The 24,618-nt window shown below is 40.1% G+C and overlaps 3 protein-coding genes across 3 annotated transcripts; 2 read left to right on the forward strand and 1 right to left on the reverse strand.

The window, feature by feature from the left end:
* Nucleotides 1–12,120: 12,120 nt before the first annotated feature.
* On the forward strand, nt 12,121–17,433 carry lyrm4a (LYR motif containing 4 a; the record flags this gene model as incomplete). Its single annotated transcript, XM_080837914.1, has 3 exons — nt 12,121–12,206; nt 13,450–13,570; nt 17,195–17,433. 3 exons carry the CDS (start codon nt 12,121–12,123, stop codon nt 17,261–17,263), a joined length of 276 nt encoding a protein of 91 aa, XP_080694040.1. The 3' UTR covers nt 17,264–17,433.
* A 273-nt stretch (nt 17,434–17,706) lies between these two features.
* Nucleotides 17,707–18,507, reverse strand: ppp1r3g (protein phosphatase 1 regulatory subunit 3G; the record flags this gene model as incomplete). The annotated part of the gene is made up of 1 exon (XM_080836619.1): nt 17,707–18,507. The coding sequence occupies one exon, from the start codon at nt 18,505–18,507 to the stop codon at nt 17,707–17,709; it is 801 nt and encodes a 266-aa protein (XP_080692745.1).
* A 1,576-nt stretch (nt 18,508–20,083) lies between these two features.
* rpp40 (ribonuclease P/MRP 40 subunit) lies at nt 20,084–24,132 on the forward strand. The gene is made up of 8 exons (XM_080836870.1): nt 20,084–20,262; nt 20,400–20,544; nt 20,706–20,774; nt 22,547–22,642; nt 22,860–22,985; nt 23,172–23,370; nt 23,458–23,592; nt 23,742–24,132. The coding sequence occupies exons 1-8, from the start codon at nt 20,146–20,148 to the stop codon at nt 23,938–23,940; spliced, it is 1,086 nt and encodes a 361-aa protein (XP_080692996.1). The 5' UTR covers nt 20,084–20,145; the 3' UTR covers nt 23,941–24,132.
* Nucleotides 24,133–24,618: the final 486 nt, after the last annotated feature.

The raw sequence follows: 24,618 nt of genomic DNA on the forward strand, positions 1-24,618 counted from the left end.
GCACATAACCAGGTAACCAGGGTTGGGGAGTAACTTACATGTAACTGAGTTTGTAATCTGTTACAGTTACTGAGAAAAACACATGTAATTATATTACTGTTACTAACCAAAATGTTGGTGATCACAAAGGAGTCTCATCCAAATATATTGTTTTTGGTAAAGCTTTTATGTAGAATATAACATTCATTCTGATGCTTTGCGCTAAAATTTTGCACACCGTTCTTGATCCGTTCACTTGTTTGAATTTGCATCGCCTCTCCTTTGCCAATCAAAAAGTAATCGAAAGTAATTCAATTTAATAACATTGATTTGATGAAGTCGTTAAAATAGTTACATTACTTATAAAAGTTTTAACGGAGTCACTAGTAATCTGTAACCTATTACATTTCAGAAGTAAGCTTCCCAACCCTCCCTGAATGTCACTAAACCCCACAGGGAAAGCCATGATGTCCTTTCAATCAAGTAAAACCTGTGTGACTTTCGACTCAGTCCTCCGTCTTTAAACCAAGTTGTAGACAGTTGTTGACTGCTGAGCATTTTAGCTGGATGAAATGAGAAAGTCTCTGCCTGCCCTTTTGTGTTAACCTGAATCCATCACCTATAGGCTCTTTCAATTGTTTCATTTCACTTCTAAATGGGTGATCTCAGAGATTAAATTTAAATAGGTGAGCTCAGTGTTTGTTCTAATTTGACTTTTGGTTTGAATGTTAAAAGGACAGCATGGATTATATATCTGAGACATCATTGAATAGGAGGAAAATAATCATATAACAATTAGAATCAAACCATATTTCCAATATAAATATTGATAAGTAATCAGTCTATTACATGGAACATACAGCTCTACAGCATTAGCACGCTGGGCTGACACATACATTTCTGAAAAATAAAGACAGTCACTGCCAATGTTATTAAACGTCAACCTTTGCCAGTGCTCAAGAAACAGGTCTAAGGGACATAGAAATATTGGTGTCTGCTTGTGAATTTCATCAAATGAAGGGTCAAAATAAACAGGCGTGTCTTTCAGGAATGGAAGTTTGGATAGAGTCTGAAAAATAAGCACAAGCATAATCCAAAACCCCTTATTGTTGTTGTATTGGCAGGAATTACAAGTCAAGTGATTATGCATTAGGTGACTTTGAGCAGGCTTTGAACAAATGGATGAGATATTGCAAGCTGTGTGTAATTCTGAAATATGACATTGTTTTTCTTATGCATATTTGAATACAAATGTCCATGCTCCTCAGTTGTGTGGAAAAGTACATGGTTTCCATGACGACCACCCTTTCTGTTACGCCAGTGATGTATGATGGAACAGACAACTTGGATTATTTCATGCAAAATTTACAATCTGGTCCCGGGGAAAGGGGCACATTAAGATCAAGGCGGTGTCATGGGCACCGTTGCTGAATAGCAGCATTCAATATTTTCAATTTTGCTGTGGAATCTCAGTTTGTCCCAGATCCATCTATCTATGACAGCTATCCAGCTGTCAGGGCTGCTACAGAAATGGCTGTATGCTCAGAGCATCTGTAACCACAGTTAACACAGTGTATAACTCTAAAGTATGGAGCTTAGTGATCGTTGTGAATGAGTCATTTCTTCTTTCGCTACTGGTTTTGGCCACAGGGATGTTGTGCTGCTTGGATTCTGCATAAGGCTGACGACCCCACGGTTTCATCTTGCACAAATCAATACAGAACCATCAGGAGTCAGATTTCCATCTCATCCGGCATCTTTAGACCGGATGAAAGCATTAGAGAATTACACTCCTTTTTTCCACTTATAATTGTTCCTTCACAATCCTCATGCAGTTATTTTTATCCCTTGTACGTCGCTTTGGACAAAAGTGTCTGCTAAATGACTAAATGTTAATGCACATAATGCCATAAACTGAGAACTTACTTCCATCAAGTGATCGTGCCTATGCTAGACATCAGCAGGATGGAAGTAGTGCATGTCTTTTATTTAGGATTGATACTGACTACACATAGTAGAGCATGATTTGTACCAAGGTTATGTTGAAGCCTGTAAAATTCCCCTTTGTGGTCCCACCACAATACCCAGTCATGGCGTGCCCCTGAAAAGAAGTGAAGATATCTTCCACTGCCATCCACACCTCCCCCTCCCACTACAGCTGCATCAGTCTCACCTCAGCTATATATACACACACAACAGCAGCCATTAACAAAAGCACATCTTAATTGGGAAGGAAAAAGCCATGCTGGAGTATTAGTGGCATTGGGAGTTCCAGCTGTGGCCTCCTGTAGATCCCCCCCCACACTCACACTCACACTCACACTCACTCTGGCTCTGGTTGCTGCAGCAGTTGTGCTGTTTTATGAGCTTCTCAGCCCCCCCAAGCGCGGAGAGCACATCTGTCCTTCTGGAGGTGTAAACGACGTAAAGCAAAGCGCTGAAATCCCAATAAGGTGGGATTTCACAGTACACTGAGTCTCACTCTGCAGATGTGACAGACTGTGTTTTAATTAGAATATTTTACACTTGGCAGACAAAAAGAAAGTTGAAATTGCGCATGTACAGTATGTCGTTAGGCTGCACTGTACAGGCAAATACACATAAAAATGATCTGCTGAACACTGAATAGCATTTGTCACGTATAAACACAAATTGTGACATTAGGTTATGTATGTAGTGTTCAGTGAAGCTTTAAACTTGGATTCAGGACAAGTTGCAGACAGAGGGACTCTATAGCTGTATTTATTTGATCAACCAAGGAATTACAAATAAGATGTTTCAAAGAGCTCTGATCAATTGTGCCTCAACATTTTTGAATCACCACAGTGAGCACAGCCTCTCAATAAATGTTATGAGGGGATTCATACTTCAGAAGAATGTAACTTACAAGGTCAGCTTTGGTTGGAACACGAAGGGTAAAATACACCGTTTTCATACTTTGTTTCTCTGTGGATTTTAAGTAACCTTTTGCCTGTTCTTGAGTCTGCTAGCAAGAAGATGTTGGAAGACCTTGATGTCCGTATGAAATGAAAAATTGTATGTAACAAAAGAAAAAAAACTCCCCTGCTGATTGTAAGGCTGCTGAAATATTGAAAGCACTGTCACAGTGGACGGCGGATGTCTCTGTCTGAAGTGGGGCAGCCAGCTAAGATATTGTGCACCTGCCATCTGTTTGAGAGGAACCCCCATGGAACAAGAGGCACTCCCTCAGAAGGAGCCAGAGAGAGATGATAATAACATTACCAGAACGGCACAATGCCTTATGACAGCAGTCGTGACCCACAAAAAACATGTTTAAGAGGAGCATCAGTAACACTATTTATTTTGTGCTATATTGTAATACAATATACTATGTCATTACATTATATTATAACCATGGAGACAAAACCCACTCTTTTCTGTTTGGCTGGCAGGTTTCCCTTAATTCTTTATAATGGGACTATGAAGTAGATCCAGTTAAAGAAAAATGTAACCACCATTTTATATCAATGCTCTGAAAAACTTTGAATGGTAACCATAACAACCATAGTAAATAACAGTTGATACTCCAAGAGGGCTAAAATGATGACATGGAGTTAACAGTCAAAACAATGCATTGATATGCATGAAATATGTACAGGCTTGCAAGGCTGAGGGATGAGTGACATGAGGACAGAGCACAATGATAGGGTCGGAGCTTATGATGGATGAGGAGACACGTCACCTCCTCACCTCACCATCTCACAGGAAGCGTAATATCACTTCTTCCGCACATGTCAAAACAGACGAGTGCGTATGGGAGGAGGGAGGGAGAGACCCATTTCATCCCAGTGGTATACGCACAATAACACGCACATGCAGTGAAAACAGGCAATCAAGCAGAGGTCATTTTCTGGGACACCGCAAGAGAGATACATTATCTCTGACAAAAGACACCCACATGATCTCTGACACCCAGGGTTTTAAGTAATCAGTGTCAACCTAAAAAGGTTAAACTATCTGAATGGCTAAATGTTGGGAGCAAAATTTTGACTTTGACATCTATGATGGCCAGGGAGAGGAGCACAGAAACTGATGAATGAACACAGGATCAAAACATCAACCAGACACATCCTTAAAGACCGGTCACTTAAGCATGCAGAATAAGTGCCTATTTGCTGGTCGTTGAGTAAGGTTTTGACACTCATCTCTACAGCAGTTTTAAAAACATCCCTATCTGCCTCATTGGAAATGTAACATATCCTCAATAGGAAACAGCGGTTTAAAGCTATTGAATGGACATAGAAGAAAAACTGAAGTTTGGTAGGCTTGGTTGGACCTATAAAGGACCTAAACATTCAAGTCTTTTATTTCAGTTGTGTTTTCATCTCCATCTCCATCTTCTTCCTCCAGCTCTTTTAATGCCTGTGGTCCTCTGTGCTGATGAATTATACATACGATGCTCCATGTGAGAAGGCTTAAGAGTGGTCACTCAGAGAGCCCCAAGGACATAAAAGAAGTGGATTAGAGTATGAATAATACACAGCTAACAGCACTGTCAGAGAGACAGAGAGAGAGAGAGAGAGGAGAGAGAGAGAGAGAGAGAGAAAGAGAGAAAGAGAGAGAACGAGAGATAGAGAAAGAGAGAGAGAGAGAGAGAGAGAAACAGGGAGAAGATAAATACAGATAGGGAAAGTGAGAGAACGATAGGGATCAGACAACTTCCCCTTAAGAAATGAATGAGGGAATCCCTGGTCCACTGGTTTTCACAGACTTACAAATTGGTTAAAAGGCACATCACCCGAAGCAGTGTAAAGTATGCATTGTGGAACTGAAGAACCTTCGCCTAAGAACCTTCCTCACCAGCTTGTTGCATCCCTTGTGTTGGTGTGTTGGGGGGGGGGGGGGGGGGTAACATCAACACAAGGGATGCAAACAAGATCAACAAGCTGGTGAGGAAGGCTGGTTCAGTGGTGGGAATAAAACTCGACAACCTGGATGCAGTTGCGGAGGAGAGGACGAGGAGGAAGCTGGATGCTATCCTGAGGAACCCCTCCAATCCTCTCTATGACGAGCTTCAGCAGATGGGGAGCACTTTCAGCCACAGACTGATCCCTCCTCGGCACACCACAAAGCGCCTTGGCCAGTCCTTTTTGCCAGTAGCCATCAGACTCCACAACCAAACATTTAGTTTTATATAATGTAGGCTGCACTATGTTGTCTATTTATTTTATTTATTTTTCAAATTTGTATTAAAGTTTATGTATATACTTGTATCCTATTCCTACTACCTTGCTGCTTTGACAATTGAATTTCCCTCACGGGATTAATACAAGTTTATCTATTTATCTATCTAATCACTTCTGTTAGTTGACTAAAATGTGCTGACTTTGGCTATGACGGTCTCTTGAGTTGACATGAACAGCTGGGCAGCAGACTGGTTTCCAAGTGAATTGTTGTGAAAAAAAAGAAAACCTGATGTAGCAAGTGAAGAATGAGACAGTGAAATAGTGGTGCTTTTCTAACAGTCCACATACATGGTTCAAGTAGAGTATCATGAATTGAACTGCCACCGATTTAATTAATGGGCACCAGAAATGTCATCCCTGGGGTCCTCCAAGAGGTATCCCAGCAGCGGCAGCCAAGAGGCCCCCAGTTTGCCCTGTGCATTGTCTTGGACAGAGTAAACATTTGGGTTTTTCCTCTAGTGAGAGAGTGGGACCTGGTCACAGCTCATTACTTACCCCCTGCTCAGCACTGGCAGCATGGAGAGGAAGCAGGGCAGGAAAGGGGGGGGCGGACACAGGAGCGTGGGTGGGGTGGAAGGGAGGGTTGGAAGGGGTTGGTTGTGGAGCCGTGCCGACCCTGAGCTCACGCTGCCAATCTGTGCATCCTAAAATACCACAATCTGTCTTTGCCTTGGATGGTCAGCCTCCATCTGTGTGAAACAAGCACGGCTTGTTAGCAGTGAAACACATCGCAGCTTGGCGGAGTGCAAGCAGATGAGACGTTTTGCTTACATGCAGTAGTATCTCGTACGCTGGTTTGCCTACATTTTGGGTAGTAAAATACTTATTTTGGTATACTTTTAGACTGGCATACAAAACCCATACGGTACACAATTATTCAAATCATTCATGTTTTTCACTGCACATTTAAAATACCTGTCCGAGAGATTACATTTTATTTAGTAAATAATGAAAAAGTAAAAACCAACAAATATGACTAAATGATTGAGCCCCTGCTTCACCCTCTCATTTATGCACATCAGTTCATTTCCTTGCAGAAACAAGGCTGGAAAGAAGCACCCGACAAAACTAATATTTACCCTGGGCTTGACAGGCACTGAAGCATGTGGTAATGGGGGTGGGGGCTGTGGACGGACTGAAGGGGCTGAGCTTGTAGTTCTGTCCACATCCCTCCTGTACCACCAGCATTTCTGTGTCACAGCCCCATCGACACGCTCCTCTGTTCCTGCTCCAGTCCCTGCAGCTCCTCCAGTCCGGGTTCCTGCTCCAGCACCATGTCCTACTCCAGTCCGTTCATCCTCCCCAGTGTTTAGTATTTCCCTCCATGTTTAGTTCTCACCTGTAGCCTATGTTTTAATTGGGTTTCTATTTAAGCCCGGGACTTTGTGTGGTATTGTTTGCAAAGATGCTACGTACTGTGTACTCTAAGTCCTGAGAGCTTTGCCTTGTTTGCCCATCGTGGCGTTTTGGTTTATCCAAGTAAAACACGCCTTGAGCATTCGCATCCTATACCTTGTTTCTAGTCTCTGTTTAGTCTCGGGACAGCCTGTCCCTAGACAAACATACTGGGCCCACTGCCAAACAATGGCGAACTAGAGTGGGTATGTGTAAAGACAGAGACAGGGACATAATGCACAGTACGTTTGCAAGTGTACTATGTAGCCCTCACCCCTCATAGATGGTCAAGACTTGACTGATGGTTTTCTTGATTTATTGAAATCCTTCCTAACACAATCAAATGCATTGATGCCTAATCTTTTTGTGTTTGTGAGCTATTATCAGCCTTGTGACATAATGCATTTTTGGAATGACAATGGGATGTTTCAGTGAATCTGAGAGAGACGAATGGCAGAGTCTTCCGCCCATCTTCACAATGTGGTATCAATGAAGACATCAAGTTGGTAAAGTTATTTTTTTTGTCAATTGATTTCCTTTCTTAAACTGTTCAATTTCTTTATCATATGTTTGACTCTGCAGATCTCTGATTATCATTATATTCTGCACTTTTCTGTTCACCCACTGCGGAGGTCACATTTGACAGGTCTGGTATCACGTCTTCTGGTGTGGGTATTTCACTTTCCAACAGGAACATGGGCCCGGAGAACAATTCAGATCTGAGCTGCTCATTCACTGTGCTTCCGTGAGATGCTTCGTCTGCAGGATTCTTATCGGTGGGCACATAATGTCAGTGCTGGGCGGTTGTGCTATTGCGGGTCTTCTGGACCATGTTAGCGATGAATGTATGAAAGCTTCTTAAGTCGTTGTTAATGTAGCTTAACACTACCTTGAAGTCTGTCCAGAACTTTTGCATTAGCACAGCCAAGCTGTTCTCTAAGCATGTTGCTGACAGTAACTGAGACTGATTGCCACTGTCAATTTTAAGCCTTGGTATAGTCGTTAGCTTTGTGGGAGCGACGCGGGCCTTTCCTATCACTAGAGCAGTGAATCTCTCCTCTTTGGTTCCTGACTCTCAAGTAAGAGCACAGTCAATATCCGCTGGTGCGGTCTGTTTCAATGACTTCTCCCAAATTGAAGGGTACATAACATCGAGCTATGCTGATATTTTCCAAGCTTGCAAAGTCACTTTGCCAGCTGTCCCACCGTGGCCTCAGCATTTCAGGTAGGGGGTCGTCCCTGCCAACACCTTGACTGCACATTTCTTGCAGGATCTTCTTCCCGGTAAGAACATATGGCGCCAGGAAGCCAAGATGATCATATATGGAGGCTACAGTAGCCAACATGCCTCTACCTGTCCCTGGTTAGTTTAGTGTAAAGTGTTGTTGAATCTGAAACTATCCCCTTGTATGCTCCAGTAAAAAGTCAAAGTCAAAAACCTTTGTCTTTGTATCGACTTTGTTGTTTGAAACAAATTTGTGGAGACGGAGACCCCCTTTGGCGCATATGCCTCTTGCTTCTTATGCCAACTGAAAGGCCCTTTCCACCGTATTCGCACTTGTGACTCCGTCGTCCACGTAGAAGTCCCTTGCTAAAGTCACTCTCTATCTTAGTTCATCATGTTTCATTATTTAATTCATACCTTTTTCAATTTAATCTGCCATAGTAGCCATATCACACTCTGATATGTCTTTCTTTAAATCTCCTCTGGAGGCTCTGATTTTAATTTTCCATTGTTCATATAAGCTGAGCAAAGGTTTTTCCTTTTTATTGAATTCCTCCATTTGTTATGCAAGCATTTCCTCTGTAGGTTTGGGAGGTCGGTCTGTACGACCCGGCAAAACTACATCCTCGTCCTCATTATCCATTTCATTTTCAAGTTCAGCTATTGGATTTTTCTTACTTTTCAATTAGTTCCTGTAATTCCTGCCTTGATGTAGTAAGCCTCTATTTTCTTGTATTTCTGTTTGTAGCTTATCTTTCAGTTCCTTTACTTCATCTATTGCATGTAACCGAAGCCTACGCTTTCCTTACCGTTTCCGTTGACCATCACACTTGCTACAACTCACGCGCCGTACCGTCGTTGGATTGCAGGCAGTTCCAGGAAGCAGGTGCAGGCCAAGCTTTTACATCCCCCCGATAGATGGTCAAGCCTCGACTGGACTGGTTGTCTTGATTTATTGAAATCCTTCCTTACAGAATCAACCAACCACCGAAAGAGCTAGGCAGAGTATGGGAAATTTAACTATCATCTAGCCAGCGTCATGTATTAACTTAGCATATTCAATGTGATGAACTAACTTAGTGACAAGTCTTATTACAGTCCCAAATCACTTCAAAAGACATTAACTCACATTAACAATGTAATATTTCAATGACCTTGTGCCTCTTCAGAGGGTGCTTAAGTAATCAAATCTTTATCTTTATTTAATCACTATCTTTCTGTGATAACGTGTCTGTTGCAATGATCTAACTAAAGCAAGGCACGACATTTAAAGAATAAAAGTCCTCAAAGCAAAGTGCAATACGAGGCAATAAAAATCCACAAAAAATAAAATAAATAATAATACATTTTACTGTGCTATGTCTTCTTTAGAATCATTACAGAAATTGGGTTATTTACACACTATGTATACAAACTGAAGTGCTGCCGCTTTGCTTTGACAGGAGCTACTTAAGACTCACCACAGCAGACAGAAAACCCTGCCTATGACCTGCGGTGCTCTCCCCCCCTCCCTCTCATCCTCTGTGCTCCTGGGTACAAAAGCGTGATGCTGGGGGGTCATTAACTCTGGGTCCCATATGGTTCAAGAGACCCAAGGGAGCCCTGCTGTCAGCCACTCTCAGATCTGGGCCAAAGGCATTCATACTGCCCCTTAATGAGTGGTAGTGGTTGCAATGGCTTCAATATTCTCCCTCTGTCTCTGTCTTATTCTCTCTTTCTCTCACCTCATATTCAAGATCTCAACATTATTGTGGTTATTACCTTTCCTGTCTCGCATACCCTTATTCAAGTCCTCTACGCCCACACTGCCGCACAACCCACCCATCAGTTTTGGGTGACTTCCGTTCCCCTCAGCTGGTATCCTTCAGGGAATATGAAAGCCCTAGACAAGAAACAATAGCTGCTGCTGTAATTGCTTGTGGTTTCAACAAGCCTTAAATCAGGGAAAGTGGGTATTAATGACGGTTGTTTAGAGCACATGACAAGTGTCAGTTAATAACACTGCCAATTACTGACACAACCTCATCATCATTTCTGAAGCATCCATGACACCAGAGATTTGCATAAATTGCTCATGAGTCTCTCTTGGGAACAACTGTTATCTGTTACGTGTGACATTTACATTTAGTCGCTAAAAATCATAGATGAGTAAACAGTGGCACAGTAACCAAATTAAGTCTACTAGAAAGCACATAAAACTAAGGCAGAGTTTAAAACGTAAACAGTTCAGCTGCACTCCGTTTTTCATGATAGAGAAGATATTTTTCTCTCAGCGGAAGATAGTACCCATGGGGTGTTATAGGAGGTAAAAGTCTTGCACTACAGTGACTCTGTGGAATAGAAAACGCTGATACCACCAAACCTATATGAATGGTCCTAATGTAGTTACACACAACCACTCAAACGCACTAACACACACACACATACACATACAAATGCCATGGGAGTCAGTCACACACACATGCCTGTCTGTCTCGAAAAAATACAGATGTACACATGCACTGTTTATTATAGACAAACCATAGTGTGCATATACCTGTATGAGAGATGAGAGATGAAATACTCTGCTGCCTATACAATGTTCTTGAAATTAGGTCCCTAGTAAAAGATGTGACAAAATTCTAGTTAGCTTCCGGTCAGTCATTTTGTAACATATATTTACATATGTTTTTGCCTAATGAACTGAAGGCACAGGCTGCTGGCTGTGAAAAATCAACCTTGACTACCGTTATGCAACAAAACACAATGGTATCACTGAGAGGAATAGTTCTGTCTCTACAAAATTACTGAAACTGAATAAAGAAACCATAAGCCGTTATGAAGGCATGGGATATCTTAAACCATAACTTTGAATTTATAAATCGGGAATAGCTGTAAAATCGTGGACTTTCACTGATCCTTATTTCTTTTCTTTTTTTTGTGATACATTTTTTATTGACACCATTTATGCAGTCAAGACATTCATGCAGTTACAACATGCAAGACAAAAGTATATCAGAACATAATTTCCATTTATCATCTGGTGTACCTTATTTCTTAAACTAATGTGAAAATTAATGTTTCGTGAGGGATCATAATTTCCTTCATGTTTCTATATAACGTAGACTCAACCCAATCTGTTTAGCAAAAATAATTTGATGCTCAAAAAGAACAGATAGTGTACATATAACACACTACATTTGCTTCCTGTTCAGCTCCTGCAAAATACTCCCCTCTGGTGACAGAAAATTAAATGTGTAAAATACACTACAGTCATAGTTTTGTTGAATCCTCACTTTTCCCCACTTTTAGGAATGTTAACATTCAGGTCATATGAAGGGATTTGTCCGACCAAATGTCCAACTATATATTCAAAAAAGAATGTTCTTTTCTACTCCATGTCGAGAATGACAAGACAAGTCATTCAAGGTTGACCTGTGTAGTCACATAAAGCACATAATAAATAATTCACTTCAATTAATTCATACTGTCAAGTTGCAAGGGACATATTAAGTAATTTAGTTATCAGACAACCTTAGAAATTAGCAATAGGATTCAAGTATTTTTCAAAGATTGACTTGAATTGAAAGATATTCATAATTCTTTTGTACACTCTTAATATGCCCCACAGCATGTCAGCAGACTTTCAGCAGGTAGGCCTGATGTGTTCCAAAAGATGCTCATAGCCTTGTGAGGGTGACTTTGAAAGCAGCAGGAATTAACAGTAGATACAGGAAGGAAATGTCACACCACCCCTCTCTTACACCACTGAAGAGTAAGGACGTTGAAAATGCATGCTGTTCCCCTTGTGTGGATCTGTGTCTGTACTCCTATTCACCTCTACAGTTCAGAAACGTGTCTGAGTTCACCAGATGGTTATGACTAAATGTAACACAACATTGGTGTTTATAAATTAGGAAAACAGGGAATTTCTTTAACAGTAAACAGTCTTGTAAATGTTAGAAACTGCCTATTGTCTGAAATGCCTCTGCATCTGCAATCTCTTCTCTCTTTTTTTTTTGCAGTCACAGTATATCCTTCCTGCTGTGAAATGTAGGTGCATGCATAGACATATATAGGCCTATGCCTATGGGTGCATGTATATCTGCAGAGGTCAAAGAATGAAGGTATATCTGCAGAGGTCGAAGATAGTGAAATATTTAAGTTCCAAAAACACTGGTGTTATAATAACAACACGATGATTTCACGGCATAACCACACATGTGGGTAGTCTGAACTACAGGCAAAACTTAAAGTCGGTCTCATACAGGCAATATTTTGATTCCCTATAAGATTGCATTGGGGTCCTCATGATATAACAACATCGTTGAAAACATGGCGTCGTCCAGTCGGACACAAGTTCTCTCCCTCTATCGGATGCTAATAAAGGAGAGCAAAAAATTCCCCTCTTACAACTACAGGTACAATGAAGATTATCAGCATAATAATGATGTGACACACGTTGGGCAACTGTGATTTACGCATAATCTATTAACGAAGTATTTGTTTATATGACTTGCTAGCTTCTAAACTACGCTAACTAGCTAAGTCGGTGAGCTAGCGTGAGATGATGTCAGTGTAGCACTGACGTTAGCTTACTAACTTCTCTTAAATGTCTATAAGCTTCAGTGTAGATGTTTAACGTCTTTGTTAAAGATGTGTCAGTCATCTGACGCAATACAAAATATTGAAGCAGCGATACGGAATTTTTCCTCCCCAAAACTAGTAAGCTAACTAAAAGGCATGCAATAACCTTGCAAACATCACCAATAGCCCAGCAGATACTGATATACGCTTGCCAACACAAAAAACTGGTGTCTTTTGGCAGTTTAGTTGGCAATGTCATGCGTGTGAAAGCTTTTCTTTCATTTTTGCAGGGCGTACCAGCCCGTTACACAGAACTACATTGGGCATATCCTGGATGGCTAGTGGGGAAGACAGGGGTTTTTATCTGTCCTTCACATGACCATATGCTATTAAAATTAATTTGAGGATGGTACCAAAACTAGTTGCCTGTAAACCCATATCTCAAAAGGGTCAAATTGTTGTACATGCTGCTGTCTACGAAAGCCCCAGCCTATTCAAATTCAAAGTCGTTCCAAGTTACCATTTGTACATAATTGCGTGGCTATAAGATTGGCGCTGTTGGTGCGGATCCGTGTCAGCAGTGGGTTGATAATGTGTGCCTCCTGTTCCTTCTTGATAATCTGTGCCTCCTGTTGTTCAAGTATGTTGGTGGTTAGCATTGCTGCTTTCTAAGTAGTTGATCCTGGTTTCATTTCCGTCATGCCCAATTTTAATTAATTGATCATGATCAGAACTTTAATTAATTAATGAATTATGTCTCAAAGTTACTGACTAAACATACAGCCTACAATGACTAAATCGTGCCATGGAGGTGTGCCGACAGGGGACTATTTGGCAACCACAGTTGACCGCGTGAATATTGCCCCTGCATCAATCAAGCGGCGCAGTAGGATTCACCATAGTAGGGGAGGCAACCGTTGTTTTCACTCCACTGCCAAACACCCTAATGCTACGGAATGGGAATAAACCATACAGAAAGATGTCTAGTCTGTCAGAAAAATCATTTTGGACCTCTGGATTCTGTAGCAGGAGCCTTTTTTACTAACCCCTATTTTATAATTATTGTTTCAATCTCAGGACGTATGCCCTACGCAGGGTGAAAGACGGCTTTAGAGAGAACCTTGCTGTGGACAACCCTAAAACACTGGATGCGCTTTTAAACCAGGCCAGAGAGAGTCTTGCAGTCATTAAGAGACAGGTAAGGAGAGTATTTCCATAATAAGTAGATGTCATTTCCCTATCGGTATTTCCAAAATGAGGGGAATTACAAAACTATTCCACGTTGTGAGTAGAGTATACAGCCCTAAAACACAAGCATAATGCACACATTCGGCTGTATGATTAATAAGACAGTATTCAAAATGAGTTGACAGTCTTCATACAGTGAGCTACAGAACTTTACCCAGATCAAGGCAGAACATTTAGCATCTGTCCATTTATTAGGTTGACGGTATGAAGTGTTGAAATTGAACCCATCCACCATGTTTTAACTGTAAAGAATGTCAAAGATACTTTGATAACTTGCTTTGGAATCCTTAGTCAGTCTCACAGAGTCTAAGACTGTAGTGTTCTTAAAGTCCTTGTTGCTAGTACTAAAACAAAGATTGGACTGCACCTTAATATTAATTATATTTGTCTGTGAGAACCAGTGGCGGTGCACCTACATAGGTGCTCAAAAAGCCCTAAAAAAGTGAAATATTTCTGCTTTTGCTATTTCCAGTTGACTAACAAATTAAAATTCGTTCTCAACATCAGGATATTGCAGGCAACTTTGGTTGGTAAAGTACATATTTTCAGATCAGACAGTTAGGTACACGTATGTATTCAAACATTATGTTAAATATAGCTGGAAGGAGTGATGAAGCAGCAGTCATTATGTCAAGGGCCTGGCTGTAAGCACCTTAAGCAAGTGGCATGCCCTTTAATCACAGATTGGCCGAGATATAAACTAACTTCCTATTGGCGGCTCTGCCGCTGATTTCCGACAAACGGTTTCAAAAATGTAATAACTTTTGTGAAGCTTCATTTTGTGAAGATCATCTGTAGAAGTTGTTTTGAAAATTGGCTAAAATCTGAGGCCTTTGAAAAACCTTTAAACATTTTTTTTATAAAATCCAGTATGGCGGCCGCGACAATTAGGCTGACATGTCTCTGCCCTGGATACTTCCACGGTATTAACAGACACCAGAATCTTTTTTCTAAGGCAGACAACAACAGCTGTTAGAAAAAATGCATGCTGCCCATTGACTAGCCAATAGATTTAAATAAATCTGATAACATGGAAAGGTTCCTTACAGAGATAGACCTGTGTCTGTTTACTTCTTTACTTTACTAACTGTAAAGAAACTGTAAAAAATAACTGTTTCCTATAATAATTTTGTACAGAATCTGAAACTTAAACTACAGTAACTGGAGAAACAGACATTTCCTACAGCTATTGAGGTAAACAGACACAGGTCTATCTCTGTAGGGATCCTTTCAGCCTTTTAGTGCTGAAAACAAGCGGTTTACTTTGATGCGGATGCTTTCCACATAGGATTGCACTGTATAGCCGTTTTGTGGTTACCGGTTATAGCGTTCTAACTCAATACGGGAGTGATTTCACTTGTTATTTGTCCTTAGTAATAGTTTGGACACGAGGATCTAAAAAATAGGGCGTAGGTTAAAAAATCTCAAGTTTCCCTTTAAGTAGGATAACAGCTATACATTGAGTCACAACCTATGGTGTAAAAGCCTACATTGTAATTAAGTTAGTGTTTGGCTTTATTTTGTTGTGTTGTAAATTTGATGAGAACAATACACCGGTTGGCACTGGATTCTTCTGCCATCTTTATAAAGAAATGGCTCATATCATGCCAGTGATGCCATATTTATCTATCAACACTGTGCTAAGGCAGTTGGTTATGCTAAGATGTATTATCACGCGACAGTTTTACAGACACTCATAAGACTCCTCTAGTATTCTTTGGGTGCATTTTTCAGGTTAGCACCGAGTTCTGCCTAGGTACTGAGTATTCCCCAGATCAAGTGTCTGGTTTCTAAGGTAACCCGGTCTTAATGACCCCCCCCCCCCCCCCCTTCACACACCCAAGATTAATGGCTCTCACCCCTCTTCACAGGAACTGAACTGAACTAACTGTTCCCATGCACTGTCTCCTCTGTCCTCTAATGAGACTAAACCTCATCCAATGGGAACAATGTGCATTATATCCCATTTTTATTCATGCTGCTCATTAATAGGCCAATCAATGGATAAGCCTCTGGCCTTAAGCTGATTAAGCATGCTTGGGCTACATTAGCACAAGATTTATTTTCAGTTAACCACGTGGGTTTCTTTCATTTTCGGTCCTTGTTAATTTAAAGAAGTTTGATTAGCCTCTGGATATATTTCTAAGCCCTGCACATATTATAGACATAGTTTATTTTTTTTGCATTTTAAACTGTACCTCTTTTGTCTGACTTATGCCACATGCCCTCTGGTAAGTGGCTTCTGGACGTCACTGCCTTCTTATTTGTGGGGATCATGGATAATGCCTCTTATTGGCCTTGAAACTGTACCAGTCCAATGCAATGTTTTTCTTCCTTTCAGTTCTACTTTTTGTTTCATTTTTAGCCAAGACAATGAATAAACCCCCTCTTGAGTTTACTGTTTAATGAATAAACCCCCTCTTGAGTTTACTGTTTTGTTGAAAGAGTAAACTGCATCCGTCCCACAGAACCAATTGAATTATTTGTTGCTTAAACAGTCCAAACATGATGTATACTCTGATGATAGAAAATGATGCAGAGATTGACTCGGACACCTATACCTGAGGGATGAAAGATGGTAAATATCAAAGGAGCTGACATCTCATTTCTGGATGTAATATACTGTAGTGGAAAGGGGAACCACACAATAAACATACTGTAATCTGCATAGTAGTACACTGTAGTTTAATTTAGAGTTCAAATTCTAGAAATGCCATACTCATCTAGAGACAATAGAGGCATGTGAAGTCTGCCAACAGAAGTACATTTGCCTTTGGGGCCACCCTATGGAGACTGTTGGTATTGCAGCAGTGTCTTATTGAACAGAATAATACAAAGACAAGTGGTCCCTTGTCAAGTTGCTCGTGTGTGTGTGTGTGTGTGTGTGTGTGTGTGTGTGTGTGTGTGAAGGAGGCTCTGTCAGGAAAGCTGTTTTAGGCTAAAGGTACAGTGAATGGTTGTTGATATTTGAGCTCAACAGTCACTCAAATAAACCTATCCCTTTCATGCTCCTGAATCAATGGTATTGATTGGCTGGAATAGTGTATGGCTCAGGCTCAAACCACTTTGTTTGTTTCCTATTATTAACTAAGCCTTGACTGCATGATTACAGAGACAGAGATTTCTTTTGAGTGCACACACTGAACAGACAGCTAGAGGAACATAAAGAAAACATCTGAATTCAACAAAGGGTATAATGGATTATATCAAGGACTATACTTTTAGTTCTCACTGAAAAATGTCAACAAGTGGTCCACAGATGTTTACTCTAGTCAGAAAGTACCAAAGTCTAGTGGGACACCAGACTAGTTGAAACTACAGCGAGCAGTTTCACAGACTCAGCAAATCAGTGTATATCCCCAGTGTGTATTTTCAAAACCTCTGTTTTATTGACTGTCTTTTGGGTCCGAACACATTTTAACAAGGTTAGTTTAGTTTATGTCAAAACCTTTCCCTTGTTTGTAATAGTTCTGGGATGTGGGCATGTAAAAACCTTATTTGCCACTCTTACTTCTGCCTCATGAAAAAGAAACACTTTCCTGCTCACTGCAATGACACACTCTTGCACTTTCAGGTGTCTATTGGACAGTTCTACACAACTCAGAAGAATGTGGTTGAGGGCCCAAGGAACGGGAATTTCTGAGAGCTGAGCCAATGGTTTTGGTGGGGACCAGCAGCAGAGAGGGTTTAATGTATAGGCATCAGAAGAACTTGCAAACCTTCAATGTATGCATATAGCAATAGTAAAGTGTACATTTAAATGTATATTATTAAATTCATCTTTTGTTGTCCATGTCAAGATTATGTAATAAAACATCTCTATTAAATATGTAATTATAAATACTGTGTTTCCATTTTTCTTTCTCTACTCCCTTTTTCCAGGTTAATGCATTCATCTGCTTTTGGGTAAACACCCCTGGCACATGATAAAAGTAAATTTCAAGGCATCATAGATTTTTTTTTTTAGGTTTATTGCCAACAATGACAATGGTCAATTCATTAATTCCCTGTTAATTCCCATACAAACATGGGCCATATTTTTAAGATGTGACAACATTCTGCTGGTGACAGGTGACTGCTGGTCACCTATGTGTTATCCCATGTGAGGGTGTAATTTTGACCCGCGTTATTGTCCCAAAAGTCACCTTGATCGGTGAGATGGTACACAGCAAACTGTACAGAAAAGGCTGGGTTCATATACGGAGGTATGAAGAGAGTAAACACAAATTGACTCCAAAGTTCTTGGTGAACTTGGCGAGACTCGAGCACAGCTTTTGTGTCCACGAACGTCATCCAGTCATTGAATGTATGCCTCACCCCGACTTCTTTCCTTACTGAATCTATGTCCATCACTCGAATTAAACCGTTCACGTCGAAATTAGTGATAGACACTTTCTCCAAAGCAACCCGAAATTGCTGGAGACGTCCCTCGAAGTCATCTGAATCAACAGGCATTGCGAAAGTCGGGCTCAAACGGTACAGTTTTAAAGAAGATGAAAATGTCTCACACAGATCGACGGCATTGTCCTGTTTGTCATCAAGAGGGTAGCTGTTCAATCTGCTGAAGACTTTGGAAGGGACGTGTGGATCCTCTGTTACACTGAAGTGCTTTACATATGCCAAGTCAAGCCCAAATGTGTCTGCAAACTTTACTTTCTTTGTGCAGTTCTCGAAAAGAGACGCCTGTTCAGCGGTTGCAGGTAGGGACTTGGCTCTTCGTCGGTCTTTAAGATTACTTTTCTGGGCATCTAAGTAACACTTATCATCACCAGTTGGCACGAGGTCTGATAAAGGCTTGTCGTCCTCCTTTCTGCAAAATGACGTTGAGAGCTGAAAAGCAGCAGCCAGTTCGGGAGAAATGACCGAGTTTGGCGAATTGGTTTCCATGATTAGCGGATAGAAGTGAATAGACGTCCCCGTAAACACAAGCACAAGGAACGGGAGCCGTTTTTAATCAAGTTATGTACGCACAGAAGGCAGTGTTTGTGAAACATTACGTCAGCCTTAGAGTTGCGTCATCTCTACCTGAATACACAAGAATAAACAATAATATAAGCAATCATTAGAGACTTCCAAGTTTAAAGAACAGGGCTTATGCATAGCTCAGAAAAGTAGTGTGTTACATTAAAAAATAAATAAAATAGCACAATGTGCACAAAGTTTTTTAAGGAATTATAGTCAAGCTTTTAGTCTGATCTTGATGCCTTTGAACTTGAATGTAAATGGAAAAATATGAGGTGAAAAATGCATTACATTTATGGAATAATGTCTAGAGACTATATTTAACATGCATTCAATAGTAGGCTACGTCATCGAGAGAACAAACAGTGAATGTGCGAGTGTGATGAACCTTGACTTGCAGACTTGCGTCAACTACTGCGTTTTCATTTTGTCCACAACATGCCACGTGTAGATTTAAGACTGACGTAGAGAAAATAATCATCCCTGGAAATGTCGCCAATAAACACCTGAGACAAGGGATCAAGATAATAACATTTAGTAGACCACTGTGAAAGGCAGTGTAATAAATGTCCCATCATATCTAATTTTAAGCAAAGTAACATTTTTGTTTAGACAACAAAACACAATGAGGCCTATTTTTACTTAAATGTATTCACTATGGTACCCACACATGGATTGTGATTAGGAAGATTATCTGAACAGAGTTCCCTCTCTCAAGGTAAATATCATTTTCAGTGTCAACCCCTGACTCATGGGATGGGATACTGTATATAGGCCTGTGAATTCACTAAGGGATTTGCTTTTTTTTTCACACAAAAACCTTATAACTAAACTAACCTAATTGACTTTCATCTATCTGACTAATTTTACAATGAGTCTAATCAATAACCCTTGATTAAAAACAAACCAAAGACATGACATTTCTCCATTCTGTCTGCAAAGTTTCAATAAATCATTGAGCCATTGTAAAAAGGTTTGTTTTAAACGCTGGTTGGCGTTGGGTAATTGTGTAGGCCTAAATCTTCGCAATTTAGCAAAAACTGCACAGAAACAAATGAGGCCTCAAATAGGCAACCTTTACTGACCAAATAAAAGCAACAAAATGTGTGACAATATTCTGTGGAGGCTTATCATGTCTCATCAGAAGTTGAAGAGGATGTCAAGATATTTATCCAGGAAGAATTTGTATAAGAGATTGAAGATGGTGTACTATACATGTCATTGGCTATCAATGATGGAAGTTTTTACTTGAAGAAAAGTTGTATACAGATAAATACACGTTTAAGTATACTGCTGTCATTACTGTTCGTACGATTCATTTAAAAAGTGTGTTTATGTTTGCTAAGGAAGTGACGTTGGCAGAGACGATCTAATTCTGGGTTTGCCATTGGTTAGCACATGACCATTGGTTAGCACGTGGGTCTGTTTTTCAAGATATGCGGAAGAAATACAGAGAGGTTGATCACAGGCGTGAGAGCGGGTTGCCACATTTCACATTTGATATTGAAGGGGTTTCGCAAATACCTGATCAAGGTGAGACGAAGGCACATAGAAGTCGCAGCCATGTCCCCTGAACTGGAAAAGTGCTCCAGGAGTTTGCTTGTATGCGAAAAGTCCAATTTCATGAAAGAGAAATCTCGATATGATATCCACGTGTCGAAACACTACTTCAATTACAAGGTAACTCTGCTACCTATTCACCTCAAATGAGATGCCTTTTTAAAATTAACTCAGGAATACAAGCATGAACCGAAGCTATTAGTAATACAGCTGTTAATGTATTAAGCGTTACACATTTTTTTTTTTTTTTTTTGCAGGTGTCTATAGTAATCCCCGAATGTGCTTCCTTACCAGCGAGCATTGCGGGAGTCATCAACAGGTTCAACTCCTATTACCGTGTTCGTGATCTACCAATATATAAACTTCTTGAGGGAGAGTTTCTTGAGAAAGTCGTGAAAAAAGGTAACAGCCTGGCTACTTCAGCCTTTTGGCATCCTGAATTTAGAATACAGTCGTGACCGGAAATATAGGGTACCATTAGTTGTATGTATCAAAATAGGATTTAAAATACTGTGTGTGGTTGCAAAATGCTTACTCTATGTTTCACTTTTTTTTTTCCTCAGGTCAATTTTATGCACTTTCCTACAATACCAGAATTGACGAGGATAACACCATAGCATTTCTTCCAAGTGGTAAGATTTTCAGAAGCTTTTCAACAGCTCTCTAGAGCAGGGCTCCCTAAACCAGATTTCTCTGCCAGGCTTTTTGGAAGGGCTGGAGTATTTCAGTAACAATGAATAGTACATCAGACAACAAGAGGTGTGCCTTAATTGAATAATGACACATGTTCATCTAATGATATAGTTCAATATGTTTATATACCATTGTTAGCTTGTCAAAGATGTATAGAAAACATAATGGTGAGGTAACTAAAAAACTATTGTACCATTATAATCATTTAATTCAACCATTTTGTAATGCATGTGAACATATATCCTGTAGGAATACAACCTTTTACCAAAGAAGGAAGCCCTCATAATCTTATTATTATTATTATTATTATTAATAATAATACAAAATATATAAAAATAATTCAATCCAGTCATTATAATCATTAGATTACTGGTTTAGGTCAATATTAAGGAGTAAATAATAATACTTCAGTATAAGCATATCTACCTATTGCTATCGTTGTATGAAGTTTACTAAACAGTCCCATACACCCACACACGGCTAGGTGGAAATGAGAGAATAACAAAGGCTATGGAATGAATGCTCACAACTACAAAAACAAACAAATAAGTGAGATCAACACATTTTGTAAAATGTCCTGTTCAAAGCCAATATAGCCTAACATAAGACAACTACAATGCAGACATCTGCAGACATACACAGATAGATTATATAGCTACATTGGCTACATAGGTTGAAAAAATTCTCCCAAAACATACCAGATAATTACCTTTCCAACAGAAATAAGCAACCATGGTGTCACTTTTCAGACCCCTTTGTAACTCCCTCAGTTATCGCCTCCTTACCTCCTGGGGGTACATTGGGTTGGAAAGCTAGGTTATAGCTCGTTATGCTAACTTCCATTACACCAACCACAAACCATTAAGTGCCTGGCTTCCTGTCCCTCTGGTGGTGCTTTTAACTAACATTAAAGCTTTGCTTCTGAGTCCTTTCATCCGTATCTCCTTTGCTGCCTGCAGATTTGTGATGTACCCTAGTTTTAGCTCAGACCCATTGCTCAATGCCTAATTCTTTCGTTTTAGCTTGCTTTTCTTCATTGGTCTTCTGTTTACTTGTTATTGTTGTTTAAGTTGTTGTCAAAGGAGGGATGGGCAGTTTTTTTTTTATTGCTGGTGGGTTATTCCCCACTGCTTTTGGTCCTGAAGCCACTCGTTAACATTGAAGTCTACTGGCTGATGGCAGATACAAAAAAAATGTGTGTGTGTGACATATATATGAGAGCAATGTGTTTGGGGTGTTTTGCATGTGCATAGGGCATGTTTTTGTGTGTGTGTGTGTGTGTGACATACATATGAGAGCAATGTGTTTGGGGTGTTTTGCATGTGCATAGGGCATGTGTTTTTGTGTGTGTGTGTGTGTGTGTGTGCGTGTGTGCTAGTTAAAGAGATGAAGCACTGAGAGCAAATGCATGCTGAGACACGTGAACATTGACGTTACCCTTGAATGAATAATTAAGTTAGCAATCGAACCCACAAGGTAACATTAATGGAGCAATACATCATGTTCAGATACATGGACTCTGCTGAACTGATTTCTATAATCCACCATCTGAACGGGTGTGCATCACCTGCCTCTTTTTGCTTAATGCTTGACTCGGAACAGCACCAAAACTATCACCAGTGGCCAAAAAATATATATCATCTACACTGTTAAAAACTACCATAGAGTCTTATCTAATCTTTTTTTATTTTTATCTGTTGTTTTAACAAAGGGCAGTTGATTCTGTCTGTCGATAAGGATACCTATGAGCAGCTTGGTTTAGAGGGAAAACCATCACAGTACAAACACAGAAAGGTGATGAGATATGGTAAGTCCATCTCTGCATGCTAACCTGGTGTTGTCACCTTGAGTATTGCGAGCCTCCTTTTCTTTGCAATAGCATATAAACACTGTAAAGGTATATTTTCTGAACAATGCTTTTATGCCATAGAAATGACAGAATGAACAAAAGCTCTAGCTATGTGTTATGATGGGTAGACTGTAAGCTTACATTTCTATGTCCCATATTTCTTAATCCTCTGCAGTTGTGACTATAGACTTGACCGACAAGTTGATGAGTCCAGGTGCCAAGCGATACCAGAGGCTAATAACAAGTCTGAAAGAATGGGTGCCAATTAAATGCGACTTATTGATTTCCAGCAAAATGACAGGTGAGACTTATTTTCTGACAAGACATATTGCTGATTACCACAGACAATTATTTAAATGAAAAACTCCAACTCAAAGCATTTATTTTATGCCAATCAAGTGTGTTCTATTTCTGTGAGTGTGTGTACAGTATACCGCATTTAATAGTAGAAGATTAAAGAAATGTATGTGCTTACTCTTGTCAGCAGCTGAAGAAGAGGGTGGAGTGCTACAGAATCTCCTCTCCCAATATAGTTTCGAAGAGCATAGGCCTACCCTGCACACAAATACCCTGAAGGAAATGCCCTACCCTTCTCTACACCCCTCTGATCGGCATGGAGATGAGCAGTCATGTGACCCCCATCGTTTCCTGGAGTGGCTGGGAGCAGTCAGTATGGACATCAGTAGGCAAGTGTCGTTACTCACTTCTAGGTATTTATAATTTGGTGTTCCTGGTTTCTCACTGTGGTTCTCACTTTGTGGCTTGAATTGTAGTGACAACGAGGCGTCCAGCTTTCTTTCAACATATGGCTGCCCCGACCCTCAGAGCTTAATGAGTCATGGGTTGCTGTGCACAGTCACTGGGTTCCTGATTCCTGAAGATATATACTCACTTCTTCTGGAACTCAGGTCCGGCTTTCGTCTGCTTCTTATTCACTGTTTACTTTGTATGTGCTAAATGATAATTGGATCTCGACTCACTCTGCTGACCAACTCGAGTGGCACCAGCAGCGTTTGAGAGTCTGATTAGTAACTCCTCTTCTTGTTTGTTACTCCAGGCGCTATTTTGATGAGCCAAAGATCACCTCCTGGCTGTCCATGACTGTGCATGGCTTTGTGGACAGTCCTGTGTCCTGGGGAACCACAGAACATGGGTTCCTTAAGAGTGGAGAGAATTTCTACAACTTTGTGTGCTTCAGGAATCAGGACTATTGGTTGCACATGGCCACAGGCTCTCATGATGGTTGCCCACCCTAGTAGCAGTGAGAGTAGGTGGACAGTTTCCTAGAAATTTGGGAAATCTTGTAAAAAGAAATTCTGATATTACTGTAATACTCCGGCATTAGGTTCCCCCACATTTCAGCCATTGTGTGATTACAATGCATTCATCTTGCAGTAAACCCGGTTAGAAATATACCCTTTGAAGTATTCTTTGTTTTATATATGTATAAATTGACAACACAAGTAAAGAAAACATAAGCATAATATGTGAAATAGTTTATTTTGCAGGTTTATATCTTATGAATCTATTAAAAAAAAATCTTTACAGACTGTACAGTGTAAGTGTGTGTGTATACATATATATTCCATTTGTATACAAGTTCAACTACGTGAAAAAAGGTCCAGAGACTGAAAAAATACTGTTCCAGTATTTTATACTAAAGGCAATGCACATTATATACAGTTCTCTACTCTGGAGGGGAAATGGTTCAGGACCCAACACATACATCAGTGAGGGCCCATTTCAATATCTTTCACTTCTAGGAGAAAATCTTACACGCCAGTGGAAGGTCTGCAAGGTGAGCATCTCAATTCATTAAAAACGTACCCTCATGTCCAGTTATACAAGTTGCTTGGGCCTGATGGTTTGAAGTAGACATTCGTTTTAGTTTTCTAGTTACAATGATAATGGAGTAAATTAGGTTTCAATTTCTA

This window comes from Sprattus sprattus, assembly GCF_963457725.1.
Source record: "Sprattus sprattus genome assembly, chromosome: 4".
NCBI lineage: Eukaryota > Metazoa > Chordata > Actinopteri > Clupeiformes > Clupeidae > Sprattus > Sprattus sprattus.

What these genes read in the sequence shown, in the direction of transcription:
- rpp40 (XM_080836870.1), top strand. Translation starts at nt 20,146, where the DNA reads ATGTCCCCTGAACTGGAAAAGTGCTCCAGGAGTTTGCTTGTATGCGAA. An exon ending in CAGAAAGGTGATGAGATATG is followed by an intron (nt 22,643 to 22,859) that starts GTAAGTCCATCT and finishes AATCCTCTGCAG; the next exon opens with TTGTGACTATAGACTTGACC. An exon ending in TCACTTCTTCTGGAACTCAG is followed by an intron (nt 23,593 to 23,741) that starts GTCCGGCTTTCG and finishes TTGTTACTCCAG; the next exon opens with GCGCTATTTTGATGAGCCAA.